Source organism: Temnothorax longispinosus, chromosome 9, assembly GCF_030848805.1.
Source record: "Temnothorax longispinosus isolate EJ_2023e chromosome 9, Tlon_JGU_v1, whole genome shotgun sequence".
NCBI lineage: Eukaryota > Metazoa > Arthropoda > Insecta > Hymenoptera > Formicidae > Temnothorax > Temnothorax longispinosus.
The window spans coordinates 4,421,732-4,448,638 of record NC_092366.1 but is presented as its reverse complement, the minus strand read 5'-3'; the positions used below and the strand labels follow the sequence as shown (position 1 = coordinate 4,448,638).

The following is a 26,907-nucleotide window of genomic DNA, read 5'->3' as shown; positions in this document are numbered from 1 at the left end:
TTAAGCTCCTGCTTGTTGATTTTATCCAAAAAATGAAACAACACTAACAAATACGTTTTCCACGTCTCTTTCATAATCCTGACCTTTAATCTTTTAATTTTTACTTATTTAGGAAGTCAAAACATTTCTGTCAGGAAAATATTTTATTTCAGATCAAGAAATGATAATTGAAGCACAAAATTGACTCAACAAACTAGACGTTTGTGTGTGTAAAACACATTTTAAAATTAATAACATATCAGAATAAATACTTAAATTTATTAGGAGATTTTTATGGAAAAATAGGTTTATAATAAATTTTACTGTATATATGTATATAAACATACATACAATACATATGTGTAATTAAAAAATAAAAATAAAATTTTTATTTATTTAATTCAAATGTAAGTATCTTACTTTTGGAATTTTTCTTGGGATTTGAATTATATCAATGTTATTTTTTTGATTATTTATTTTTATTTTAATTAATAAAGTTTAGTCTTTGTTCATTTTATTTAATCTATTTTAATTTAATCGTCAATGTTTTAAAGATATTACCTAGACCCAGAGTGCACTTTCTGATGACGAGTGAGGTTCGATCGATGACCGTACGTTTTTTTGCAGATAAAGCATTCATATTTACGTATTTGGATGCCCTTGTGCTTCAACAGATGCTCATTCAAGGACTGTTTACTTTTGTACATATTCGGACATTTCGGGCACTTGAATTTGCTCTCCAAGTGACTCTGCAACGTAAACAACAAAACGCTTTAATATAACTTTTAGTTTTTGTTCTGCGTTTGTCAAAACAGCTAAACTTAATGTACTATGTAAAAAAGATCACATAGAGTTCTTCGATATTTTAATTAACAAGTTATTTATACAAGCTTTGGAAATAAATTCCTAAAAATTCCAGATCTTTATAGGTAATACATACATTTATTTTTTAAATATAATTAAAATATACAGCAATTTTTTTCTTACAATTATATGAGCGCGCAACATATGTTTGGATTTCAGTTTCTTGTGACATATATCGCAGATATAATCATGTAAATGTACTGTTTTGTGATGTTTTTCCAAAGCTTCTTTACTCGATAAGTGATCTCGGCAAATCTCGCATACAAAACTGTTGCTTCTATGCCTACGCATGTGGACACGCATATTCCTGTGCGAATGATAAATCTTACCGCAAGTGTCGCAAGAAAAGTTCTATAATTGTAAAAGAGAACAACATTCAAGAGAAGCGAGAAACATTAATAGAGATTTGTTATAATTGTAATAGAGATCATACACAATCATGCAGCAAAACATATAATAAATTTATAACAGAGTTAACCCTTAAATGCCACCCGGGGTCCAGCGGACCCCAGACCCTTTACAATGATATATTTTCAAATGTTTCCGCCAAAAATGGAGCTCATGCTCCCTTTGATGATAGTTGAGTGATTGACCTACCAGTGTGTACACTTAACAGTACTCAGTTTACTTAATTTTTTATACTATGTTGAAATTGAAATTTTAAAAATATAAGCATTTTATTCTCTTTTCTAGACCTTGAACATTGAAAAAAATTTTTATAACTAAAGATTAAAAAATCAATGAGTAAGGAGACATTTTTCATGCTGGGGTCTTTTAGACCCCACATGTTATTTACGAGATTCTTGAGAGGTGTGGCATTCAAGGGCTAAGCTTATAATAAGAACATATCTACATGTACTTTAGTCATTATAATAATATACTTATGATATAAATTGGAATGTAATGTTAATATTAAAACTCAATGCTAATTTATGTGTTAATTAAATAAAATTACGATATGAAGAAATCCTGAAAATGTGTAACGAAACTTATTTTATTAACTACAAAATATATTTTTGGTTACATATATAATTATACTTTTTTTATGTCCTCGTGCTTCAACATATGCTCATTCAGATTCTGTTTTCTTTTGTACACATTCGGACATTTCAGGCACTTGAATTTGCTCTCTGAGTCACTCTGCAACATAAGCAATAAAACGCTTTAATATAACTTTCAGTTTTTGTTCTGCGTTTGTCAAAACAACTAAACTTAATGTACTATGTAAAAAAGATCACATAAAGTTCTTCGATATTTTAATTAACCAGTTATTAATAACTTGTTAATGCATGATTGTGTGTGATCTCTATTACAATTATAACAAATCTCTATTAATGTTTCTCGCTTCTCTTGAATGTTGTTCTCTTTTACAATTATAGAACATTCCTTGCGACACTTGCGATAAGATTTTTCACTCGCACGTGAGGATGCGTGTACACATGCAAAGACATAAAAGCAACAGTGTGGTATGTGAGATTTGCCGACGTCACTTATTGAGTAAAAAAGCCTCGGAGAAACATCACAAAATAGTGCACGTACATGATTATGTATGCGATAAATGTCACAAAAAACTGAAATGTAAAAGAAATTTGAGAGGTCAAATGGTTGTAAAAAAATTGCTGTATATATTAAATATATTTAAAAAATAAATGTATGTATTACCTATAAAGATATGGAATTTTTAGAAATTTATTTCCAAAGTCGATATATATACAGAGTGTACCATAAAGACCGGATCAACTCTTAAGGGTAGATTCCTGAGATCATTTGGAGACAAAAATCCTAATGCCAAAATGTCGAGGCTGCTACAGTGTTTAAACGGAAAAGGTTTAAAGTTCACTAGTGTGCTTGTCGAAATTTTGCGCACTTACGGACGTTGCATGTCAAAACAGCTCTTGCACACTTTACTCAACTCAATAGAAATATTTGAAATTATTATTTACTTTATTTCTTTGTACACTGTTCGCAAGACCGACGAATATCGTGATGACAATTTGGCAGCCTCGACATTTTGGCATTAGGATTTTTGTCTCCAAACAATCTCAGGAATCTACTCTTAAGAGTTGATCCGGTCTTTACGGTACACCCAGTATATATATATATATATATATATATATATATATATATATATATATATATATATATATATACATACATATAATACGCGTGTGTAATTGAAAGATAAAAGAAAAATTTTCACTTATTTAATTCACAGGTATCTTACTTTTGGAATTTTTCTTGGATTTAAATCATAACAATGTTATTTCTTTGATTATTTATTTCTATTTTATTTAATAAAGATTAATCTTTGTTCGTTTTATTTAATCTATTTTAATTTAATCGTCAATGTTTTAAAGATATTACCTAGGCAGAGGGTGCACTTTGTGATGAGATGTGAGGCACGATCGATGACCGAACCTTTTTTTGCAGATATAGCATTCATATTTACGGATGCCCTTGTGCTTCGACAGAAGATGATCATTCAAGTACTGTTTACTTTTGTACACATTCAGACATTTTGGGCACTTGAATCTGCTCTCTAAGTGACCCTGCAACATAAGCAACAAAACGCTTTAATATAACTTTTAGTTTTTGTTCTGCGTTTGTCAAAACAGTTAAACTTAATGTACTATGTAAAAAAGATCACAGTTTTTTAATATTTTAATTAACAAGTTATTTATACAAGCTTTGGAAATAGATTCCTAAAAATTCCAGATCTTTATAGGTAATACGTACATTTATTTTTAAAATATATTTAAAATATACAGCAATTATATAATAATACTTATTATACAAATTGGAATGTAATGTTAATATTAAAACTCAATACTGGTTTATGTGTTAATTAAATAAAATTACGATATGAAGAAATCCTGGAAATGTGTAACAAAACTTATTTTATTATCTATTAAATATATTTTTGGTTACATATATAATTATACCTTTTTTATGTCGTGCTTCGACAGAAGATGCTCATTCAGATTCCGTTTCCTTGTATATACACTCGGACATTTCGGGCACTTGAACTTGCTCTCTAAATGACTCTGCTACATAAGCAACAAAATGCTTTAATACAACTTTTAGTTTTTGTTCTGCGTTTGTCAAAACAGTTAAACTTAATGTACTATGTAAAAAAAATCACAGTTTTTTGATATTTTAATTAACAAGTTATTTATACAAGCTTTGGAAATAAATTCCTACAAATTCCAGATCTTTATAAGTAATACATATTTACTTTTTTTTTTAAATATATTGAAAATATACAGCAATTTTTCTTACAATTATATGAGCGCGCAACATCCTTTTACATTTCATTTTCTTGTGACATATATCGCAGACATAATCATGGAAATGCACTGTTTTGCGATGTTTTTCCAAAGCTTCTTTACTCGATAAGTGACGTCGGCAAATCTCACATGCCACACTGTTGCTTTTATGTCTCTGCATATGTACACGCATCCTCACGCGCGAGTGAAAAATCTCACCGCAAGTGTCGCAAGGAAAGTCCTATAATTGTAAAAGAGGACAACATTCAAGAGAAGCGAGAAACATTAATAGAGATTTGTTATAATTGTAATAGAGATCATACACAATCATGCATCAAAACATATAATAAATTTATAACAGAATTAAGCTTATAATAAGAACATATCTACACATGTACCTTATTCATTATAATAAAACTTATTATATAAATTTAGAATGTAATGTTAAGATTATAACTAAATACCGGTTTATGTGTTATTTAAATAAAAGAATGTGTAACCAAACTTATTTTATTAACTATGTTATTGACTGCATATAATTATACCTTTTTTATGTCCTCGTGCTTCAACAGATGGTCATTCAAGTACTGTTTACTTTTGTACACTTTCGGACATTTCGGGCACTTGAATTTGCTTTCTAAGTGACTCTGCAATATAAACAACAAAACACTTTAATATAACTTTTAGTATTTGTTCTGCGTTTGTCACAATACTTAAACTTAATATACTATGTAAAAAAGATCACATAGAGTTTTTCGATATTTTAATTAACAAGTTTTTTATACAAACTTTAGAAATAAATTCCTAAAAATTCCAGATTTTTTTTAGGTAATACATACAATTAGTTTTTAAATATATTTAAAATATACAGCAATTTTTCTTACAATTATATGAATGCGCAACTTCTGTTTAGATTTTAGTTTCTTGTGACATATATCGCAGACATAATCATGTAAATGCACTGTTTTGTGATGTTTTTCCAAAGCTTCTTTACTCGATAAGTGACGTCGGCAAATCTCACATGCCAAACTGTTGCTTTTATGCCTGCGCATGTGTACACGCATCCTCACGTTCGAGTGAAAAATCTTACCGCAAGTGTCGCAAGGAATGTTCTATAGTTGTAAAAAGGACAACATTCAAGAGAAGCAAGAAACATTAATAGAGATTTGTTATAATTGTAATAGAGATCATACAATCAGGCTGAAAAACAAATAATAAATTTATAACAGAATTAAGCTTATAATAAGAACATATCTACATGTATACCTTATTCATTATAATAATACTTATTATACAAATTGGAATATAATATCAATATTAAAACTCAATACTGGTTTATGTGTTAGTTAAATAAAATTACGATATAAAGACATCCTGGAAATGTGTAACAGAACTTATTTTATTAACTATTAAATATATTTTTGGTTACATATATAATTATACCTTTTTTATGCTCTCGTGCTTCAACAGATGCTCATTCAAGGACTGTTTACTTTTGTACACATTCGGACATTTCGGGCACGTGAATTTGCTCTCTAAGTGACTCTGCAACATAAGCAACAAAACGCTTTAATATAAGTTTTAGTTTTTGTTCTGCGTTTGTCACAACACTTAAACTTAATGTACTATGTAAAAAAGATCACATAGAGTTTTTCGATATTTTAATTAACAAGTTATTTGTACAAACTTTGGAAATAAATTCCTAAAAATTCCAGATCTTTATAGGTAATACATACATTTATTTTTTAAATATAAATTGAAATATGTAATATAAATTAGAATGTAATGTTAATATTAAAATTCAATACTGGTTTATGTGTTAATTAAAATTACGATACTAACAAGGAAACCCACGGAAGTGTCCCTTTCCGATTTTGATGAGCTTTTAGTATGTTGTTCTCTAGATGAAAATAAAAGACACGTATTTTTCTATACGTGCCCATACGCGTATTTAAGGGGTGAAACATCCCTTTGAAAAAGTTCGGCTTACCTCTTTTGAGCCCAATATCTCCGAAATTATAAAAAATAATTAAAAAAAAACACCATTGGATTGTTCGTAGGATACAATTCCAAATTTAAATCTGGCAGGCATTTCTCTTTAATAATAATGTTCGAATATTCTGTCGAATATTTTGTGCCCAAAGTTACTCCTACCTGCATCGGATTGTCTCCTTTATTCATTTGATAGCTAGCGGACTGTTTCTTTGTCTCTTGGCTCGAAGGATACACAACCAAATTTAAATCTGGCAGGCATTCCTCTTTAATAATAAGGTTCGAATGTTCTGTCGAATATTCCGTGGCCAAAGTTACTCCTTCCTGCATCGGATCGTCTTCTTTATTCGTTTGACAGTTAGCGGGCTGTGTCTCTCGATTCGAAGGATACACATCCAAATTTAAATCCGGCAGGCATTCCTTTTTATTAATACTATTCGAATATTCTGTCGAATATTTCGTGTCCAAAGTTACTTCTTCCTGCGTCGGATCGTCTTCTTTATTCGTTTGACAGCTAGCGGGCTGTGTCTCTTGGTTCAAAGAATACAATTTCAAATTTAAATCTGGCAGGCATTCCTCTTTAATAATGATAGTCGAATATTCTATCGAATATTCCGTGCCCAAAGTTACTCCTTCCTGCGTCGGATCGTCTCCTTTATTCGTTTGATAGTCAGCGGGCTGTATCTCTTGGCGTCGATTCTTCGAAGATTCCTAGTCGTAATAAAAATAAAATAATCGAGTTAATGCAAAATATACCCAAATGAACCTGAACGAAAAGATATCTGCAGCTCGGGGATCTAGAAAGTGCAATTCTGATTAAGAAGTTTCATTAAAGATTTAAAAAATCGAATGTTTATGATACATAAAATAGTCAATGGTATTAAAATATCATAAAAGACTAGACGAAGTTAACGCATTCCAAAACAACACCATCCTGTTAAAAAAATTAAGACAAAATATCCGATTGCGGTATCGAGGAAGAAAACATGATATATAATATTAAATGCATGCATATATCAATAATTCAGTAACCAGCAGTAAGAATAACCTTATACCACCGGTCCAAATTAATTAACTATATGCATTTATTTCGCGTGATGCAGACGATCGTGGCGCAAGCTCTCGGTTCTACATAAATTAGCATTTTTTTCTATTCACATGCCTATTATAAATCTCAATATCTTATTAATGATCTGTCTTGCAAGATTAGCATATAATATACTTACAATAAGCCACAATAATCTCTCCTGAATTACATGACAGCTGTCGTAAAAGTTACATACAAAATCTAATTTGTTGACACAACTCGTACAAATTTGCTGCGGCAGAGCATCGTCCTTGTGGATCTGAAATAATTTAATAATTTTAGCATGTCTGATGTCTGATGATGTTAGATGATTATTAATTCTATATTAAAATGTCAGTGAAATATTTAATTCCCAGCAAACACAAAATACACCGAGTGCGCAATTTGATAGCAAATTACGCACTCGGTGTATTCTGTGTTTGCTGGGTTTATATTATTAGTATTTATTTATAATTGATAACAGGGAAAACAGAGAAGCAATGTGAAGAATATGGCAGAGAGAAGAGATAAGACACGAGTTACGTACGTGCAAAGTTAACGTGACGACACAAAGTAAAATGTTATAAAGTATATAAAATAAATATTAATATTATATTATTAATATGTAATTATAGCCAATGGGTAATATGATAAAAAAATAAGGAAGAGAAATTTGCGAATTTTTGCACTGACTACCCTTTTAACTTTCAGCCATATCTCATTAAATCAAAGCATATATGAAGGATGAAGATCGGAGTTAAATTCGAAATCTGCTGATTATGAGTTGACTATTTGACATAATTCTGTCAAAAAAATCACATTTTATTCTTACAGATTTTAAAATAAACAACATAAAATATAAAACACTTTTTATTAAACTATCTTTTAATGCTGAAGTAATAAATTCTATTCTAACAAACTATCCAATATTTTTTATATAGAATTTATAAGAAAAAATATACATAAATTCAGTTTTTTTTTTTTTTAGAGATTATGGCTCTGTCGGGTTCGATCACTTCATTTTTTTCCACAAAAAGCTCCACCGTAAAGTAGTAAAAAATTCCGTCATCCTAACAGTCTTTTAGAAACAGTTTGTGAACTGTGTGCTCTATATACATATACATATATTTAGTTACGTATAATTCAACTCATTATATACGCAAATTAATTTTTACTTTCTCAACAAAGTATAATCAACAATAAATTACACATAAAATTATAGTTAAAACATCAATGTGTCACTTTAGGAAACTTAAAAGTAAGATAAAATAAATCAAAAGTATTTGAAAAGTATCATACTTTTATTAAAGCAACAGTGGAATCATTAAACAAGTTTCTTATCGTGGAAATTAATTCTATATAAATATACAAATGTGCGCGCGTGCGCGCGAGTGTGTGTATGTGCGTGTATAGATGTTACTTCCTAATTATATGTATAACATATACCTACGTACAAAATAGCTCATATTGCTGATCACTTTGAAAATTATAGGAAAAATTTTTTTATAGTTAATTATAAATACCAACTCACATTTTATGAGTACTCTAATTATACAATAGCCCATAATCATGCGATAAAAGGCACATTTCTCTTGATAATTCGTAAATATCTGCATTCTTGCTGCCGCCATTTATTCTACTTAAAAATAACTCATAACACTCCTATTAATTGCAATTATTTTGTCTTCCTAGATTACTTTAAAACATCGAAAACTTGAATCAAGGCACTTGCTATATTTCTTTCGCAGTTTCGTATTAGTATGTGTATGTGTAAGTAAAATACACATTTTTATAAAATACATAATACTTTAAACGTCTATATGTAACGCTTTTTTATTTTTAATATAACAATTATTATAAAATGTACTCCAAAAAATATTGAAAATCGTTGAAAATTTTTCATATACGAGTCTCACATGTAAAGATTTATATAGAAAATATCGCCGCTCTCGTTATAACATTATCAATTTTGGAAGCCCTGTGTTCCTGGTGTCACGCACACCATGCACGCACGCACACACACATACGTATTGTGTCATTAATTTTTTAATAAGACTATGCCTTTATTCGATTAATCATACTTTTGGCCGTAATTCGGTGAACGTGTGTTGTATATATTACAAAATAAACATTTTCCAAAGACTTGCTGTATTCATGAGGAAAGGAAGCATTATAAAAAGGCGTGTTTTTTCATGAGGGTAATTAACATATCGTAAACCGAGTATGTTTTTCGGTTTTTTGACACATCCAGTTTCTTTCACTAATGACGTGTGTTTTCGTGTGATTTCTTTTCCTGATCGTCATTATCTTATATTATTTTTCAACAGCCTTTATTTTATTATTATACCAATTTCTCTTAGCAAAATTCAGATAGCTTTTAGAGTTTTCACATTAATGTTCTTCAATCAGTCCTTAATGAGAATCTAATCTTTCTAGGTCCACAGTAAAAAAAATATCATTACAGTATATCATTACAGGCTAAACTAAATCACGGTTTCGGTATACGATAGATAAATATTTACTACATAAACGCTCGAATAAAAAGATTAATTCTAACGTTCCCAAACTTGACAATCTCAATTATCCAAACTTAAAAAAAGAAAGACAGAATATCGCAAAGTTTTACTCGTAAATAGAAAATTAGTGTAATCTTTGTAAAAAATAATACTAAAATTTAACCACTTATAGAAAAAAAACGTTTCACTAGTATTATAACCGTTCTATTCTTAACACCTCCATATTCTTGACTTCTTAAGGAACACCGACATGTATGCGTACGTAAAGTTTTTAATTAGGTTTAGAATTTTGAAATAATATTTGCCACAGAATCTGTCGAAGAAAATATAGGAATCCCGTTGTATAACGGCGATTGTAATATTTGTCACTTGAAATCGTATGGTACTTAGAAATATCTTTTAACTTTTTATCCTCAAAACTTCGTCTCCGCTTTCGTATTTTTTACATATTCCCCTGTTGTTTCGCTACTTTTACATTCGTCATGTAATTACATGGTTATATCGGAACACAGCCATAGAGTAAGAAAATAAATGACAGATAAAAAATACCGTGCGTGTATACTATTAAGGTAAATGTACCAATGTCGAAACACTTAAGACCTATGTCTGGACACCTTTATCATTTTAGTTTTTAAATAAGTATAACAAGGATTAAAATCAAAGATAAAAATGTAATACAAGAAAAATATTTTTATCTTTAATTCTTTGATTTTAATTCGAGTATAACTTATTTAAAGACTAAAATAATAAAAATATCCAGACATAGGTACGTAAACAAGCATTGGTACATTTACTTTACTTGTCGCGATCAACATTTGAAGGATACAGGAGAAAAACGATCAATGTCCATCCGGAGTAATTTCGAGAAAAACGTTTTAAGTCTCAAGACATCTCGAATATCTTAAGAAGCTATTGAAAAAATTATGCACAAAATTTAATATTTAATATTAGAAATTTAGTAATATCGTAGTAAATTATGATGGACTCTAACAGATTTTTCACTACAAGCGTGTGGATTATGATCATTTTTTGTACCCCAACATGGTACATCTTTCAGCTTTATTTGTAACTGTTCTTTATCAAAATAGATAAGAATTATGAAAGTTTTTTGAAACTGATGCCACAAGATAGCATAATCAGATCAATTTTAACAAAAAGTAGACTTTTATTGTTTTTTCCCTGTACCCTTCATTTTCATTCCATGTATGTACTGGTAAAATAAGAACGGGCTCGAGAGAAAAAGTTAAGAATAAAGAGATTGGTCCCGACGAGTTAAGAATAGATGAAGAGGGGGGGGAGTTTGGCTGTATTGCTAAAGATAAAAGAAATGACGTTTGGGAATTCATCGAAGCACCAATTGTGTACATGCAAAGGCTGCGTGCGCCGACACTCCTCTTGGAGGTCGCAAACGAATTCGAGCTTGCCTAGACACTGAACACAGATCGCCTTGGGCAGAGGATCCTTCTCATCTATCTGCGATTCACAAACAAAAGTGATCTAAGTTTTGAGAAATGTACTCGTGATATACTTGCAAGAAGATAAAACCTTATTAAGCGACATTAGGCCTCATTGATTCTTTTTTTCGTTTTTCCTTCTTTTTACAAATTATTAATTACGTAAATACTACCGCTCTGCTCTATAGATACAACAATTTGTGTGACAAATACATAAATATATCGTTACATTCTGGTACCCATTAAAGTTCTATGACAACATCCAAGCCTGGAATTACCGACAAACTTAAATATATAATTTTTACACAGTTACAATATTCATTACTTACAATTTTAAATAAAGCTCACTACTCTTTTCTCCGAAGAATTCGCCCAAACAATTTGTACAAATGTAAAAATTAACTTGTACAATAATCTCATGGCACGTTTACAAACACTCGCAAATGAAAATATAAACACAATATTTCTCTGTGTATTAATTAATAATTTTTTTTCAAACAGTAGCGATAGAAATTCTACGGGAGATTCCATGAGAATCTCATTGATAAAGTAACATGTCTATTCTTAATTGCGATATTGGAGCAAGTATAAAGAAATCTTTTGCCGCTCTGATGAATGTAAGTATAGAGAAGGCTCCTATTAAATATCAATTTCCAACATGACAATATCCTCCAATCTCTTTTTGAATCTTAGACCCATCTTTAAATAAAAGCAGATTATTATAATATATTAATTAATTAAAATGTTTGTTATTTCTTAACAGAAAGGAAAAGCTGTTGATGAAGTGATGTAGTAAACAAGATACCAGTTAAGGGGATCCTGGATACCGACAATTACAGTCAAAGCTCGTTCTTTGAAACGGTTTTATAGATCGCAAAATCCTTTTACAGGAGTAAAGTATAGGTACTAATGAAGAGTGGGAATGTAAAATAATTAATAATAATTGAAAAAAATGTAAAAATACATAACCTTATTTTCTAATATAAACAGTTGTATAAGTAATATGTACGAAATGAAATGTTCCCACTCTTCAGACAACGTGCACAAACAATAACGTACCTTTGAAATTGAGATTGAAAGCCTGGAATAAAAATGAGAGTTTCGAAGAAATTATAACCTATAATCATGTCTATCCTTGTCTATCATCATTGTTTATACAAGGACAGATATAGAATTTGGTCGGTAATACACACGGCTCCAGGATCCCCTTAACACAAAATTAACAATTCAACATAAATTACACAAACCTCATTGCTTCAAACCCTTGTCAATTATATTAACAAAAGTTGAATGTTAGAATTGTTAGAAAGTGTATTCAATAAAATTAGTTCAATTAATTGTTTAAAATCGCAATTATTTTGAAGTAAGCATTTTAAAGAGCATTGAAGCATAGTAATTAATTATGTCAATAATTAGAAATCAAATTCGACCAAAACGTATCGATGCTCCTGAATTTGGGGGAAAAAATGCTCCCTGGGGATCAACAAACGTGAAGCACAAGCCGAGCATGCTACAAGCAAACGAGATGCGCTGCGTATAAATAAGCATGCTGTTTTGGAGCAAGAAAAACCATATAGCAAGGAAGGAAAAAGATCATCTCCCTTTCTCTCATAGCCATTTTCTTCTAACCCTATAGGTTAGGACCGGGTCGGCGAGGGGGAAGCGTGAAGCGAAGCGTCCAGGCGCGACGAGTCACCGCGACTCACCAGAATGTTGATCTTCTCGTGTATCTTCGTGCCGAGGTAGCGTCTGACACCATCCTCCCCGAACACGTCGATGCAGATCTTCTCGTACTGGCCGCATAGCCTGCACATTTTCGCCTCACCCTCTTCCACGTCCATTCTTGTTTACCTCGTCGACAAGCGCGTCCTTATACATGCACGCTGGGTGCTGGTGGTCCTACCGCAAGGTGGAAATCCCGACGGGGCATTCACATCCACGCAGTACGCACGCCGTTGTCGCCGTTGACGCCGTTTCGTATCTCGTGTCGACGCCACCGCCACCGAGTGACGTTTCCTTCTCCACTCTTTCTAATATTCCTTTTGATCCTCCTAACGCTAATAATTATACAATTTACAATCTAACAAATTGGACTGTGTCATCATAACGTTTAAGCTTGCACGGATGACACTTGTAACGCAACATTATGCTGACAGGTTTAGAGATTTATGTGGCGGCAGAGTTGATGGACATAACCTAGAAAGCCCTTTGCTGCTTTATTAACGAACATGATTATGATGTAATTATAACACGTAATAATAAAACAGGTGGTTCGCTATAAGTCGAAAGTTCTATGATGACACAGTCCAATTTGTTAGATTGTAAATTGTATAATTATTAGCGTTTATATATATTGTTTATACATAAATGTGTAAAATTATATGTACAAGTATGCAATTGACAATACTTGTGTAGAAGAAAGGTTGAGAGTTAATATATTAATATTTGAATTCTAGCATGATGAAGTTTACCGTGAGATTTAACAAAAAATTATAAATTATTTCTATAATTTTCAGTTTCCAATGAGGTACCAGAGCATCCAGTGATATCTCCTGCCTCTGGGTCAATATTTGAGAGACGTCTCATAGAAAAGTATATATCTGAAAATTGGGTAGATCCTATTAATGGCAAAGAACTCACTATTGAGCAGCTCATTGATGAGATACCAGTCAAACGACATTGTTATTAAAAGCTCATGATGCACCTGTGACCGGATTGTCTCTACATCCAACCGGCGATTATTTACTAAGCTCCTCCCTGGATCAACGTTGGGCCTTTTCAGATATACGTACTGGCAGATTACTGACTAAAGTATGTTTTAAACTAATGTACTGTTATATTTAATCATAAAATTGTTTTTAGTTTAGAAAGAATAAAAGGTTCTACCCCTTTTTTCTCTCTTTTCTCTCTCTCTTCCATTCTCTCTTTTTTCCCATACTTATCGTGAACTGTTTAAAGGTTGCAGGACAAGCAGGACAACCACTGACAACGGCGCAATTTCATCCTGATGGTTTAATCTTTGGCACTGGTACAGCGGACTCTCTGGTGAAGATCTGGGATTTGAAAGAACAATCTAATGTTGCGAACTTTCCGGGTGTAATCACAGCCATTAGTTTCTCTGAGAATGGATATTACTTGGCGACAGCTGCGGAAGATTCTTGCGTCAAACTTTGGGATTTGCGCAAACTGAAGAACTTTAAAACACTGTAGTTGGAGGAATCCTATGAAGTGAAGGATATTTGTTTTGATCAAAGTGAGACTTATTTGGCTGTGGCAGGAACGGATGTCAGGTAAAATACTGAATTAGTTATTGATAATTATTAATTATTCTAAAATATTGATACTAATATATAATTAAGAATTAATTATATATAGTAATTAGTAAATACAAGATGTTTCATATTTTAAAAAATCGAGAATTTTAAATAAAACTTTTTGTGTTTTATTGCCTCACAATCAGTAGCGAATATAATAAATATTTTAATATTTGATATTATTCACCATATGTGTTAATATTGAATAATGAATTAATTTAAGATTGCTTGTATTATGTATGTCGTATTGTTTTCAGGGTATATCTCTGTAAGCAATGGCAGGAATTGAAGGTACTGAACGATCACACAGCGGCGGTCACCGGGATTCGTTTCGGAAAGCATGCACAATACATTGCGTCTACCAGCATAGATAGGACATTAAAACTTTTCACTTATTTAATTCACAGGTATCTTACTTTTGGAATTTTTCTTGGATTTAAATCATAACAATGTTATTTCTTTGATTATTTATTTCTATTTTATTTAATAAAGATTAATCTTTGTTCGTTTTATTTAATCTATTTTAATTTAATCGTCAATGTTTTAAAGATATTACCTAGGCAGAGGGTGCACTTTGTGATGAGATGTGAGGCACGATCGATAACCGAACCTTTTTTTGCAGATATAGCATTCATATTTACGGATGCCCTTGTGCTTCGACAGAAGATGATCATTCAAGTACTGTTTACTTTTGTACACATTCAGACATTTTGGGCACTTGAATCTGCTCTCTAAGTGACCCTGCAACATAAGCAACAAAACGCTTTAATATAACTTTTAGTTTTTGTTCTGCGTTTGTCAAAACAGTTAAACTTAATGTACTATGTAAAAAAGATCACAGTTTTTTAATATTTTAATTAACAAGTTTTTTATACAAGCTTTGGAAATAGATTCCTAAAAATTCCAGATCTTTATATAGGTAATACGTACATTTATTTTTAAAATATATTTAAAATATACAGCAATTATATAATAATACTTATTATATAAATTGGAATGTAATGTTAATATTAAAACTCAATACTGGTTTATGTGTTAATTAAATAAAATTACGATATGAAGAAATCCTGGAAATGTTTAACAAAACTTATTTTATTAACTATTAAATATATTTTTGGTTACATATATAATTATACCTTTTTTATCCCCTCGTGCTTCCACAGAAGATGCTCATTCAGTTTCTGTTTCCTTGTGTATACACTCGGACATTTCGGGCACTTGAACTTGCTGCTCTCTAAGTGACTCTGCTATATAAGCAACAAAACGCTTTAATACAACTTTTAGTTTTTGTTCTGCGTTTGTCAAAACAGTTAAACTTAATGAACTATGTAAAAAAATCACAGTTTTTTGATATTTTAATTAACAAGTTATTTATACAAGCTTTGAAAATAAATTCCTACAAATTCCAGATCTTTATAAGTAATACATATTTACTATTTCTTTTTAAATATATTGAAAATATACAGCAATTTTTCTTACAATTATATGAGCGCGCAACATCCTTTTACATTTCATTTTCTTGTGACATATATCGCAGACATAATCATGGAAATGCACTGTTTTGCGATGTTTTTCCAAAGCTTCTTTACTCGATAAGTAACGTCGGCAAATCTCACATGCCACACTGTTGCTTTTATGTCTCTGCATATGTACACGCATCCTCACGCGCGAGTGAAAAATCTCACCGCAAGTGTCGCAAGGAAAGTCCTATAATTGTAAAAGAGGACAACATTCAAGAGAAGCGAGAAACATTAATAGAGATTTGTTATAATTGTAATAGAGATCATACACAATCATGCATCAAAACATATAATAAATTTATAACAGAATTAAGCTTATAATAAGAACATATCTACATGTACCTTATTCATTATAATAAAACTTATTATATAAATTTAGAATGTAATGTTAAGATTATAACTAAATACCGGTTTATGTGTTATTTAAATAAAAGAATGTGTAACCAAACTTATTTTATTAACTATGTTATTGACTACATATAATTATACCTTTTTTATGTCCTCGTGCTTCAACAGATGCTCATTCAAGGACTCTTTCCTTTTGTACATATTCGGACATTTCGGGCACGTGAATTTGCTCTCTAAGTGACTCTGCAACATAAGCAACAAAACGCTTTAATATAAGTTTTAATTTTTGTTCTGCGTTTGTCACAACACTTAAATTTAATGTACTATGTAAAAAAGATCACATAGAGTTTTTCGATATTTTAATTAACAAGTTATTTGTACAAACTTTGGAAATAAATTCCTAAAAATTCCAGTTCTTTATAGGTAATACATACATTTATTTTTTAAATATAAATTGAAATATGTAATATAAATTGGAATGTAATGTTAATATTAAAATTCAATACTGGTTTATGTGTTAATTAAAATTACGATATGAAGAAATCCTGAAAATGTGTAACCAAACCTATTTTATTAAATATTATATATATTTCGGTTACATATAATTATATCTTTTTTATGTATCAATTTATTATCAGATTACAATCTCACGTAATTATAATCTCGTATTCTTTTATCAATTTCTTATAAAGGCTTAAGTAGGATGAAGATTGATCCATCTCGAAAGATGACAACTACCAGTCGACCGCCACATGTCACCCTTATGTATAATTATTAGACATCAAATTTTTTTATGCAGATTAGTGGAAAAGAGAGCAATTAATAACTAACAAGGAAACCCATGGAAGTATCCCCCTCCGATTTTAATGAGCTTTTAGTATGTTGTTCTCTACATGAAAATAAGGGACACGTATTATTTTATACGTGCTCATACGCGTGTTTAGGGGATATAACACCCCTTTGAAAAAGATCGGCTTTTCTCTTTAGAGCCGAATATCTCCGAAACTATGAAAGATAATAAAAAAACATACCACTGAATTCTTCGAAGAATACAATTCCAAATTTAAATCTGGCAGGCATTCCTCTTTAATAATAATGTTCAAATGTTCTGTCGAATATTCCGTGCCCAAAGTTACTCCTTCCTGCATCGGATCGTCTCCTTTATTCGTTTGATAGCTAGCGGGCTGTTCCTGTGTCTCTTGGTTCGAAGGATACAATTCCAAATTTAAATCTGGCAGGCATTCCTCTTTAATAATGATGTTCGAATATTCTTTCGAATATTCCGTGCCCAAAGTTACTCCTTCCTGCGTCGGATCGTCTCCTTTATTCGTTTGATAATCAGCGGGCTGTTTCTGTATCTCTTGGCGTTGATTCTTCGAAGATTCCTAGTCGTAATAAAAATAAAATAACCGAGTTAATGCAAAATATACCCAAATGGACCTGAACGATAAGATATCAGCTCAGAGATCTAGCAAGTGCAATTCTGATTAAGAAGTTTCATTAAGGATTTAAAAAATCGAATGTTTATGATACATAAAAGAGTCAATCCTATTAAAATATCATAAAAGACTAAACGAAGTTAACGCATCCTAAAAAGACACTATTCTATTTAAAAAATTAAGACAAAATATCCGATTGCGGTATTGAAGAAGAAAACATGATATATAATATTAAATGCATGTATCAATAATTCAGTAACCAGCAGTAAGAATAATCTTACCACCGGTCTAAATTAATTAACTATATGCATTTATTTCGCATGGTGCAGACTATCGCGGCGCAAGCTCTCGGTTCTACATTGCAGAATTAGCATTTTTTCTATTCACTCACACTATTATAAATCTCAATATCTTATGAATGATCTGTGTTGCGAGATTAGCATAATACTTACAATAAGCCACCATAATCTCTCCTGAATTACATGACAGCTGTCGTAAAAGTCACATACAAAATCTAATTTGTCGACACAACTCGCACAAATTTGTTGCGGCAGAGGATCGTCCTTGTGGATCTGAAATAATTTAATAATTTTAGCATTTCTGATGTCTGTGATGATGTTAGATGATTATTAATTCTATAATAAAAAAGTCAGTGAAATATTTAATTTATATTATTAGTATTTATTTATAATTTATAACAGGGAAAACACACACAGAGAAGCAACGTGAAGAACATGGCAGAGAGAAGAGATAAAAGACGAGTTGCGTACGTGCAAAGTTAACGTGACGACGCAAAGTATAATGTTATAAAATATATAAAATAAATATTAATATTATATTATTAATTATATATATATTAATATATAATTAGCCAATGAATATGATAAAAAATAAGGAAGAGAAATTTACGAATTTTCGCACTAACAACCCCTTTAACTTTCCAGCCATATCTCATCAAATCGAAGTATATATATGAGGATGAAGATCGGAGTTGAATTCGGAATCTGCTGATTATGAGTTGACCATTTGACATAATTCTGTCAAAGAAATCACATTTTATTCTTACAGATTTTAAAATATATAAACAACATAAAACATAAAATACTTACTTTTTAATAAACTATCTTAATGCTGAAGTAATAAATTCTATTCTAACAAACTATCTAATATTTTTATGTATAGAGAATTTATAAGAAACAATTTATCTAAAACAATATACATAAATTAAGTTTTTTTTTTAGAGATTATGGCTCTGTCGGGTTCGATCACTCCATTCTTTTTTCCACAAAAAGCTCCACCGTAAAGTAGTAAAAAATTCCATCATCCTAACAGTCTTCTAGAAACAGTTTATGAACTGTGTGCTCTATATACATATATATTTAGTTACGTATAATTCAACTCATTATATGTATACGTAAATTAATTTTTACTTTCTCAATAAAGTATAATCAACAATAAATTACATATAAAATTATAGTTAAAACACCAATGTGTCACTTTAGGAAACTTAAATGTAGGATAAAATGAATCAAAAGTATTTGAAAAGTATCATACTTTTATTAAGGCAACAGTGGAATCATTAAACAAGTTTTTTATCGTGGAAATTAATTCTATATAAATATACAAATGTGCGCGCGTGCGCGCGAGTGTGTGTATGTGCGTGTGTGTGTGTATGGAGTCACTTAACTTATCTCTATATGCAATTAACACACGGACGTGTCTTCAATGATCAAGGAAAGGAGTATTATCTTCTAATTATATATAAATGTTACCTCGTAATTATATGTATAATATATACGTACAAAATAGCTCATATTGCTGATCACTTCAAAAACTATAGGAAAAAAATTTTTTATAGTTAATTATAAATACCAACTCACATTTTATGAGTACTGTAATTATACAATAGTCCATAATCGTGCGATAAAAGGCACATTTCTCTTGATAATTTGTAAATATCTGCATTCTTGCTGCCGCCATTTATTCTACTTAAAAGTAGCTCATAATACTCCTATTAATTGCAATTATTTTGTCTTCCTAGATTACTTTATAACATCGAAGACTTGAATCAAGGCACTTGCTATATTTCTTTCGCAGTTTCGTATTAGTGTGTATGTGTAAGTAAAATACACGTTTTTATAAAATACATAATACTTTAAACGTCTATATGTAACGCTTTTTTATTTTTAATATAACAATTATTATAAAATGTACTCCAAAAGATATTGAAAATCGTTAAAAATTTTTCACATACGAATCTCACGTGTAAAGATTTATAGAAAATATCGCCGCTCTCGTTATATTATCAATTTTGGAAGCCCTGTTCCTGGTGTCACGCACACCATGTACGCACGCACACACACATACGTATTAAGTCATTAATTTTTTAATGAAACTATGCATTTATTCGATTAATCATACTTTTGGCTGTAATTCGGTGAACGTGTATTGTCTATATTACAAAATAAACATTTTTCAAAGACTTGCTGTATTCATGAGGAGGGGAAGTATTATAAAAAGGCGTGTTTTTTCATGAGGGTAATTAACGTGTCGTCAACCGAGCATGTTTTTCGGTTTTTGGACACATCCAGTTCTTTTCTTGGGCACTAATGACGTGTGTTTTCGTGTGATTTCCTTTCCTGATTGTCATTACGTATCTTATATTATTTTTTAACAGCCTTTATTTTATTATTATACCAATTTCTCTTAGCAAAGTTCAGATAGCTTTAAGAAGTTTCACACTAATGTTCTTCAATCAGTCCTTAATGAGAATCTAATCTTTCTAGGTCCACGGTAAAAAAAACGCGTATATCATTACAGGCTAAACTAAATCACGGTTTCGGTATACGATAGATTAATATTTACTACATAAACGCTCGAATGAAAAGATTAATTCTAACGTTCCCAAACTCGACAATCTCAATTATCCAAATTAAAAAAAGAGAGACAGAATATCGCAAAGTTTTACTCGTGAATAGAAAATTAGTGTAATCTTTGTAGAAAATAATACTAAGATTTAACACTTATAGAAAAAACGTTTCACTAGTATTATAACCGTTCTATTCTTAACACCTCCATATTCTTGACTTCTTAAGGAACACCGGCACGTATGCGTACGTAAAGTTTTTAATTAGGTTTAGAATTTCGAAATAATATTTGCCACAGAATCTGTCGAAGAAAATATAGGAATCCCGTTGTATGACGGCAGTTGTAATATTTGTCACTTGAAATCGCATGGTACTAAAAAATATCTTTTACTTTTTACCCTCAAAACTTCGTCTCCGCTTTCGTATTTTTAACATATTCCCCTGTTCTTTCGCTATTTTTAAATTCGTCATGTAATTACATGGTTATATCGGAACGCAGCCATAGAGTAAGGAAATAAATGACAAATAACAAGTACCGTGCGTGTATACTATTAAGGTAAATGTCGAAACACTTAAGACTTATGTCTTCTGGACACCTTTGTCATTTTAGTTTGTAAATAAGTATAACACGAATTAAAATCAAAGATAAAAATGTAATGTAAGAAAAATATTTTTATCTTTGATTCTTTGATTTGAATTCGAGTTATAACTTATTTAAGGACTAAAATAATAAAAATGTCCAGACATAGGTACGTAATCAGGCATTGGTACATTTACCGTACTTGTCGCGATCAACATTTGAAGGATACAAGGAAAAAACGATCAATGTCCATCCGGAGTAATTTCGAGAAAAATGTTTCAAGTCCTAATACATCTCGAATATCTTAACTATTGAAAAAATTAGTACAAAATTTAGTGAATATCGGAACGCAGTATTTACTTAATGTTTATATTGGAATTATGATGAACTCTAACAGATTCTTCACTACAAGCGTGTTGATTATGATCATTTTTTGTACCCCAACATGGTACATCTTTCGGCTTTATTTGAAACTGTTCTTTATCAAAATAGATAAGAATTATGAAAGTTCTTTGAAACTGATGCTACAAGATAGAATAATCAGATCAATTTTAACAAAAAGTAAACTTTTATCGTTTTTTCCCTGTACCCTTCATTTTCATTCCATGTATGTACTATTAAAATAAGAACGGGCTCGAGGGAAAGGGTTAAGCATAGAGAGATTGGTCCCGACGAGTTAAGAATAGGTGAAGAGAGGGGGGGAGTTTGGTTGTATTGCTAAAGATAAAAGGAATGACGTTTGGGAATTCATCGAAGCACCAATTGTGTATACGCAAAGGCTGTCATCTTTGAGCAATCTTCTACCGAAATACTCTTGTCAAGTATTCAATCTCGGATTCTTCCCTTCTTTCTTCAATTCCTCGTAAATTTTGATTCAGCCTATTACGAGATTTGTACAGATCTCTATAGTCTTTTCTCCTCTCCAGTGATTATCTTGTTGTTGTTGTGAGCGCCACTCCGTCATTATTTCTCGTTAACGGACGTGGTAAAGGCAGTCAGGTTGTTATTGTTGGATGTAACCTTCTGTTTGCCAGTCGCGCTAGGCTTCTTCTCGTCGAAATGCCGTTTTCGATGCACCTTCATGTTGTCGCGACGATTGAACTTTTTACCGCATTCCGGGCACGCGTGCGTCTTTTCCCCATGTACATGACGATGAGCGGCCAAATGACTCGCCTGTGCGAAACTCGCGCCGCACTCTTGGCACACGTGTTTACGCAAACCCTCGTGCTTCAACAGGTGCTCGTTTAGAAACGCTTTAGACGCATAACGGTTGTTGCAAACGTTGCACACAAACGGCTTGGGATTGGAGTGCTGCAGCACGTGCGCCTTGTATTTGGAAGCGACTTTGAAGGTCTTGCCACATGTCTCGCACGTGTACGTGGTCGCGTGGCGAGTTTTGATATGCTCGTTCAGCACCGACAGACTCGAGTAAAGATTATAACAGAAGCGACAGCGGAAATTGCGCCGTTTTTTCATATGAACACTCGCGATATGGCCGAGCAATCTCGTGCGAAATGGGAAGACTTTGCCGCAATATTCGCAGGCCAGATTTTGCGGCGGCAGATGCGACTTCATGTGGATCTGCAACGAAACCTTGTGGTGATAACTCTGCCCACAGTCCGCGCAACTGTACGGCCGCACACCTTTGTGAACATTGTCGTGTTCGGCCAGGTAGAATTTGGATTTGAATCGTTTAGGACACTTGGGACATTGTATGGGCCTAGGATTGGTATGCGAGCATCGGATGTGTTTCATCACGTCAGACTTGCAAACAAACTTGGCGTTGCAGACAACGCACGTATACTGCTTGATACCGAGATGCGTTTTCACGTGAACCGTACATTTGTCTCGGCGCTCGTAGAACTTTCGGCAGAGCTTACACGCGTAACCGTTTTGCGTTTCATTTACAACGTGCTCCACGTTATCGTCCACCTTAATCTCCTCGCCGTCGATCTTAAAAAGGTCCTCTGGGTTCTGCGTGGCTTCTAACCGTTGCTCCAACTCCGCTAAATTTTTCAACTTTGCCGCCGCGCTGCTGTTCTTCGGCGACGTACTGCTAAGGATGGTGTTGACAATGCCGTTCACCTCCGCGCTGTTTTCGCTCTGCAGCAGATCCACGATCGCCGTGTCGACTAGACAATAGTCCTGATCGGGCAAGACCCGCGCTCGCGCCGACGACACCTCATCGTTTTGCTTCTTGCACAGCTCGACGGTGAAGCTAATATCCTCGGCGTCATTATTCCGATTTCTCGTCTCCTTTACCGAGACCTCGATATCGGGAGAGCTAGAAACAATCGTCAATAATTTATTCAAAGCTGAGGTTGGGAACTGAATCGTCGCTGATGAATCCAGGTGCTGTTGCTTCGGACTGTTGCTCTGTTTGTCCGTACTCTCGTTGTTGCTAATATTGTTGTTGTTCGCAGAACGTGTACTGATGTTATTTTCGACGTTATTGTTGTGACTCCTTAATCGACTTGCGATCGGAATCTCCTCGAGGTCCACTACAGACGAATCCGCGCTTTGCCTGCTTCTGAGCCAACGAGTCAGCGATGTTTCTGTACTCTGAGTCTGCGCATTTTTTTCTGCGGCTTTATCGTTGCACTTGGAAACCTGTTGCTGCTGTTGCTGACTGCGAAGGCTTCTCAAAATCTTCGGAGACGTATTTCTCTTTTTCGGCTGTTCCAAATCCTTGACTACTTCAACATGGTTCTCCTCAGCTTGACTGCTTCCGGTGGAATTAAGATTCTTTTCAATACTGTTGTTATTATCCGACGACGACGTGCCCACCGGCGATGTTGATTCTTCAATCTTTACCTCTGTCTGGAGAGAAATCGAATTAGAAGTGGGTACCAGAATATGTCTCTATTTTGATAACAATGTGGGTAAATTTACAAGCAATTGAAAAAATTTAATCGTTTTTCGTTCAGATATTCATAATATTAACATTTTATGCAAATATTTTACATTGACTCATTTTTCATTTATAATAATAATAATAAAGAATAAGTATGAATAAAGAATACATATGATAATTTTAATACAAGAATATTCGACTTTATTAAAATTATATATTAACAACTTGATTAACAATTAATAAAAAAGAAAAGAAATAAAAAAGAAAGTATATTTTTGCAAAACTTTGCTTATAAATTGTTAAATTTTATTTTCCTCTTTATACATGTATATGGACTTTATTATATCGCGTTTATTATTTCACACTACTGAAATTTATATTTATATGTCATGAAATTTTGTGATTTAAGATAGGATTGATTGTGATAAAACAGCATGATAAAAGAGCAGTAGAGCGGTAGATGAAGTATAAACAAAGTACAGAGACTTACGGACTCTGTTAACGGTGGTAGATTGTACTGATCGCGTAACACCTGTTGGGTGCGCCGACACTCCTCTTGGAAGTCACAAACGAATTCGAGCTTGCCCAGACACTGAACACAGATCGCCTTGGGCAGAGGATCCTTCTCATCTATCTGCGATTCACAAACAAAAGTGATCTAAGTTTTGAAAAGTGTACTCGTGATATACTTGCAAGAAGATATAACCTTATTAAGCGACATTAGGCCTCATTAATTCTTTTTTTCCTTTTTCCTTCTTTTTACTAAATATTAATTACGTAAATACTACCGCTCTGCTCTATAGATACAACAATTTGTGACAAATATATAAATATATCGTTACATTCTGGTACCCACTAAAGTTCTACGACAACATCCAAGCCTGGAATTACCAACAAACTTAAATATATAATTTTTACCCAGTTACAATATTCATTACTTACAATTTTAAATAAAGCTCATTACTCTTCTCTCCAAAGAATTCGCCCAAACAATTTGTACAAATGTAAAAATTAACTTGTACAATAATCTCATGGCACGTTTACAAACACTCGCACATGAAAATATAAACACAATATTTCTCTGTGTATTAATTAATAATTTCTTTTTCGAACAGTAGCGATAGAAATTCCACGGGAGATTCTATGAGAATCTCGTTGATGAAGTAACACACATAAAACGTCTATTTTTAACTGCGATATTGGAGCAAATATAAAGAAATCTTTTGCCAATCGATGAGTGTATAACTCGCTAGAGAAAGCTCCTATTAAATATCAATTTCCAACATATGACAATATCCTCCAATCTCTTTTTGAAACTTAAGGTCTATCTTTAAATAAAAGCAGATCATTATAATATATTAATTAATTAAAATGTTTGTTATTTCTTAACAGAAAAAGAAAGCTGTTGATGAAGCGATGTAGTAAACAGGAGACCAATTAACACAAAATTAACAATTCAACATGAATTACACAAACCTCATCGCTTCAAACCCTTGTTAATTATATTAACAAGAGTTGAATGTTAGAAAGTGTATTCAATAAAATTAGTTCAATTAATTGTTTAAAATCACAATTATTTTAAAGTAAGCATAGTAATTAATTATGTTAATACTTAAGGATCAAATTCGACCAAAAAGTATTGATGCTTCTGAATTTGGGGGAAAAAATGCTCCCTGGGGATCAACAAACGTGAAAGACAAGCCGAGCATGCTACAAGCAAACAAGATGCGCTGCGTATAAATAAGCATGCTGTTTTGGAGCAAGAAAAACCATCATATAGCAAGGAAGGAAAAAGAACATCTCCCTTTCTCTCATAGCCATTTTTTCTAACCCTATAGGGTTATGACCGGGTCGGCGAAAAGAAGCGTGAAGCGAAGCGTCCAGGCGCGACGAGTAACCGCGACTCACCAGGATGTTGATCTTCTCGTGTATCTTCGTGCCGAGGTAGCGTCTGACACCCTCCTCCCCAAACACGTCGATGTAGATCTTCTCGTACTGGCCGCATAGCCTGCACATTTTCGCCTCACCCTCTTCCACGTCCATTCTTGTTTACCTCGTCGGCAAGCGCGTCCTTATACATGCACGCTGGGTGCTAGTGGTGCTACCGCAAGGTGGAAATCCCGACGGGGCATCCACGCACGCCGTTGTTGTCGCCGTTTCGTATCTTGTGTCGACGCCACCGCCACGATTGACGCTTCCTCCTCCACTCTTTCTTTTTGACGAAATGTTTCGCCCGATTTTTTTTCCTCTCTCTCTCTCTCTCCTCTTTCCCTCGTTTTTGGAAGAACGCGACCACGTCCCCTCGCCCGTGACGCCAGGACGTGCGCGCGGAGCTGGCGGAGCAGGAAACTTGCGTGAGGAAGGGGCGAAAATGGAGACGACTACACTGGCGTTACTACTTGTCATGACAATCCAGCGCGCGACAGAAGATTTTCTCGGAGAGTAGCCGCATTCGAGCCAGACTCGGCGGCATTGGTCGAGCTGAGTGTGACGCGTCGCGGGTGACCAATCAGCTACGGCGAGGGTCGAGAAGTCTGTTCCTTTTACGGCGCGACTCCTTTTTCAGCTGAACTTTTTGCACGGTTCATCTGTCCTCTTTTTCTTTTCACGTTAGAGAGAAAAAGAGACAGGATAAACTGCGCAAGAAGTTCAGATAAATAGAACAGACCGAACGGACCTATTTCCTGCATTTTTATGTCCATTTCTATCAATGTAGATTAATTTTTATCATTTTAATCGCGGTTAAGTTAAACCAAGATCAAAGTTAATCTAATCATATAATTATTATATAAAGAAAACTATCCAACCGCATTTTATGCTTATTAAATTGCTTTTTCTACTAAATGCA

The 26,907-nt window shown here is 32.8% G+C and overlaps 1 protein-coding gene and 1 long non-coding RNA gene across 30 annotated transcripts in view; one reads left to right on the top strand and one right to left on the bottom strand.

Moving 5' to 3' along the window:
- Nucleotides 1-26,482, bottom strand: part of LOC139819546 (uncharacterized) — a 33,915-nt gene extending 7,433 nt beyond the window's left edge. For 4 of the 25 annotated variants that reach the window (XR_011733757.1, XR_011733756.1, XM_071788974.1 and 1 more), the window contains exons 1-12: nt 25,968-26,469; nt 18,211-18,330; nt 17,351-17,704; nt 16,461-16,562; nt 15,931-16,158; nt 5,553-5,654; nt 4,994-5,221; nt 4,655-4,756; nt 4,123-4,350; nt 3,786-3,890; nt 3,208-3,392; nt 541-750 (exon numbers count right to left, since the gene is read on the bottom strand). Coding sequence is in view for 16 of the 25 variants with exons in the window: in XM_071788974.1 (XP_071645075.1) it covers nt 541-750; nt 3,208-3,392; nt 3,786-3,890; nt 4,123-4,350; nt 4,655-4,756; nt 4,994-5,221; nt 5,553-5,654; nt 15,931-16,158; nt 16,461-16,562; nt 17,351-17,704; nt 18,211-18,330; nt 25,968-26,102 (2,099 nt within the window). In the remaining 9 variants the exon portion in view is untranslated. Of the gene's footprint in view, nt 1-418; nt 751-966; nt 1,195-1,881; nt 1,984-2,389; nt 2,415-3,207; nt 3,393-3,785; nt 3,891-4,122; nt 4,351-4,654; nt 4,757-4,993; nt 5,222-5,552; nt 5,655-6,263; nt 6,813-7,327; nt 7,448-12,843; nt 12,980-15,930; nt 16,159-16,460; nt 16,563-17,350; nt 17,705-18,210; nt 18,331-18,683; nt 18,796-19,295; nt 24,026-24,549; nt 24,694-25,967 lie in introns of those variants that run through there. The other 21 variants (XR_011733760.1, XR_011733761.1, XR_011733764.1 and 18 more) reach the window with 20 other exon arrangements.
- LOC139819549 (uncharacterized) lies at nt 12,723-15,516 on the top strand. 5 transcript variants are annotated; one of them, XR_011733769.1, is made up of 5 exons: nt 12,723-12,879; nt 13,654-13,948; nt 14,096-14,427; nt 14,709-14,858; nt 15,074-15,516. It is a non-coding gene; the product is annotated as an uncharacterized lncRNA (long non-coding RNA). The 5 variants fall into 5 exon arrangements; XR_011733768.1 differs by lacking the exon at nt 12,723-12,879 and adding an exon at nt 13,003-13,143; XR_011733767.1 differs by lacking the exon at nt 12,723-12,879 and adding an exon at nt 13,236-13,376.
- Nucleotides 26,483-26,907: the final 425 nt, after the last annotated feature.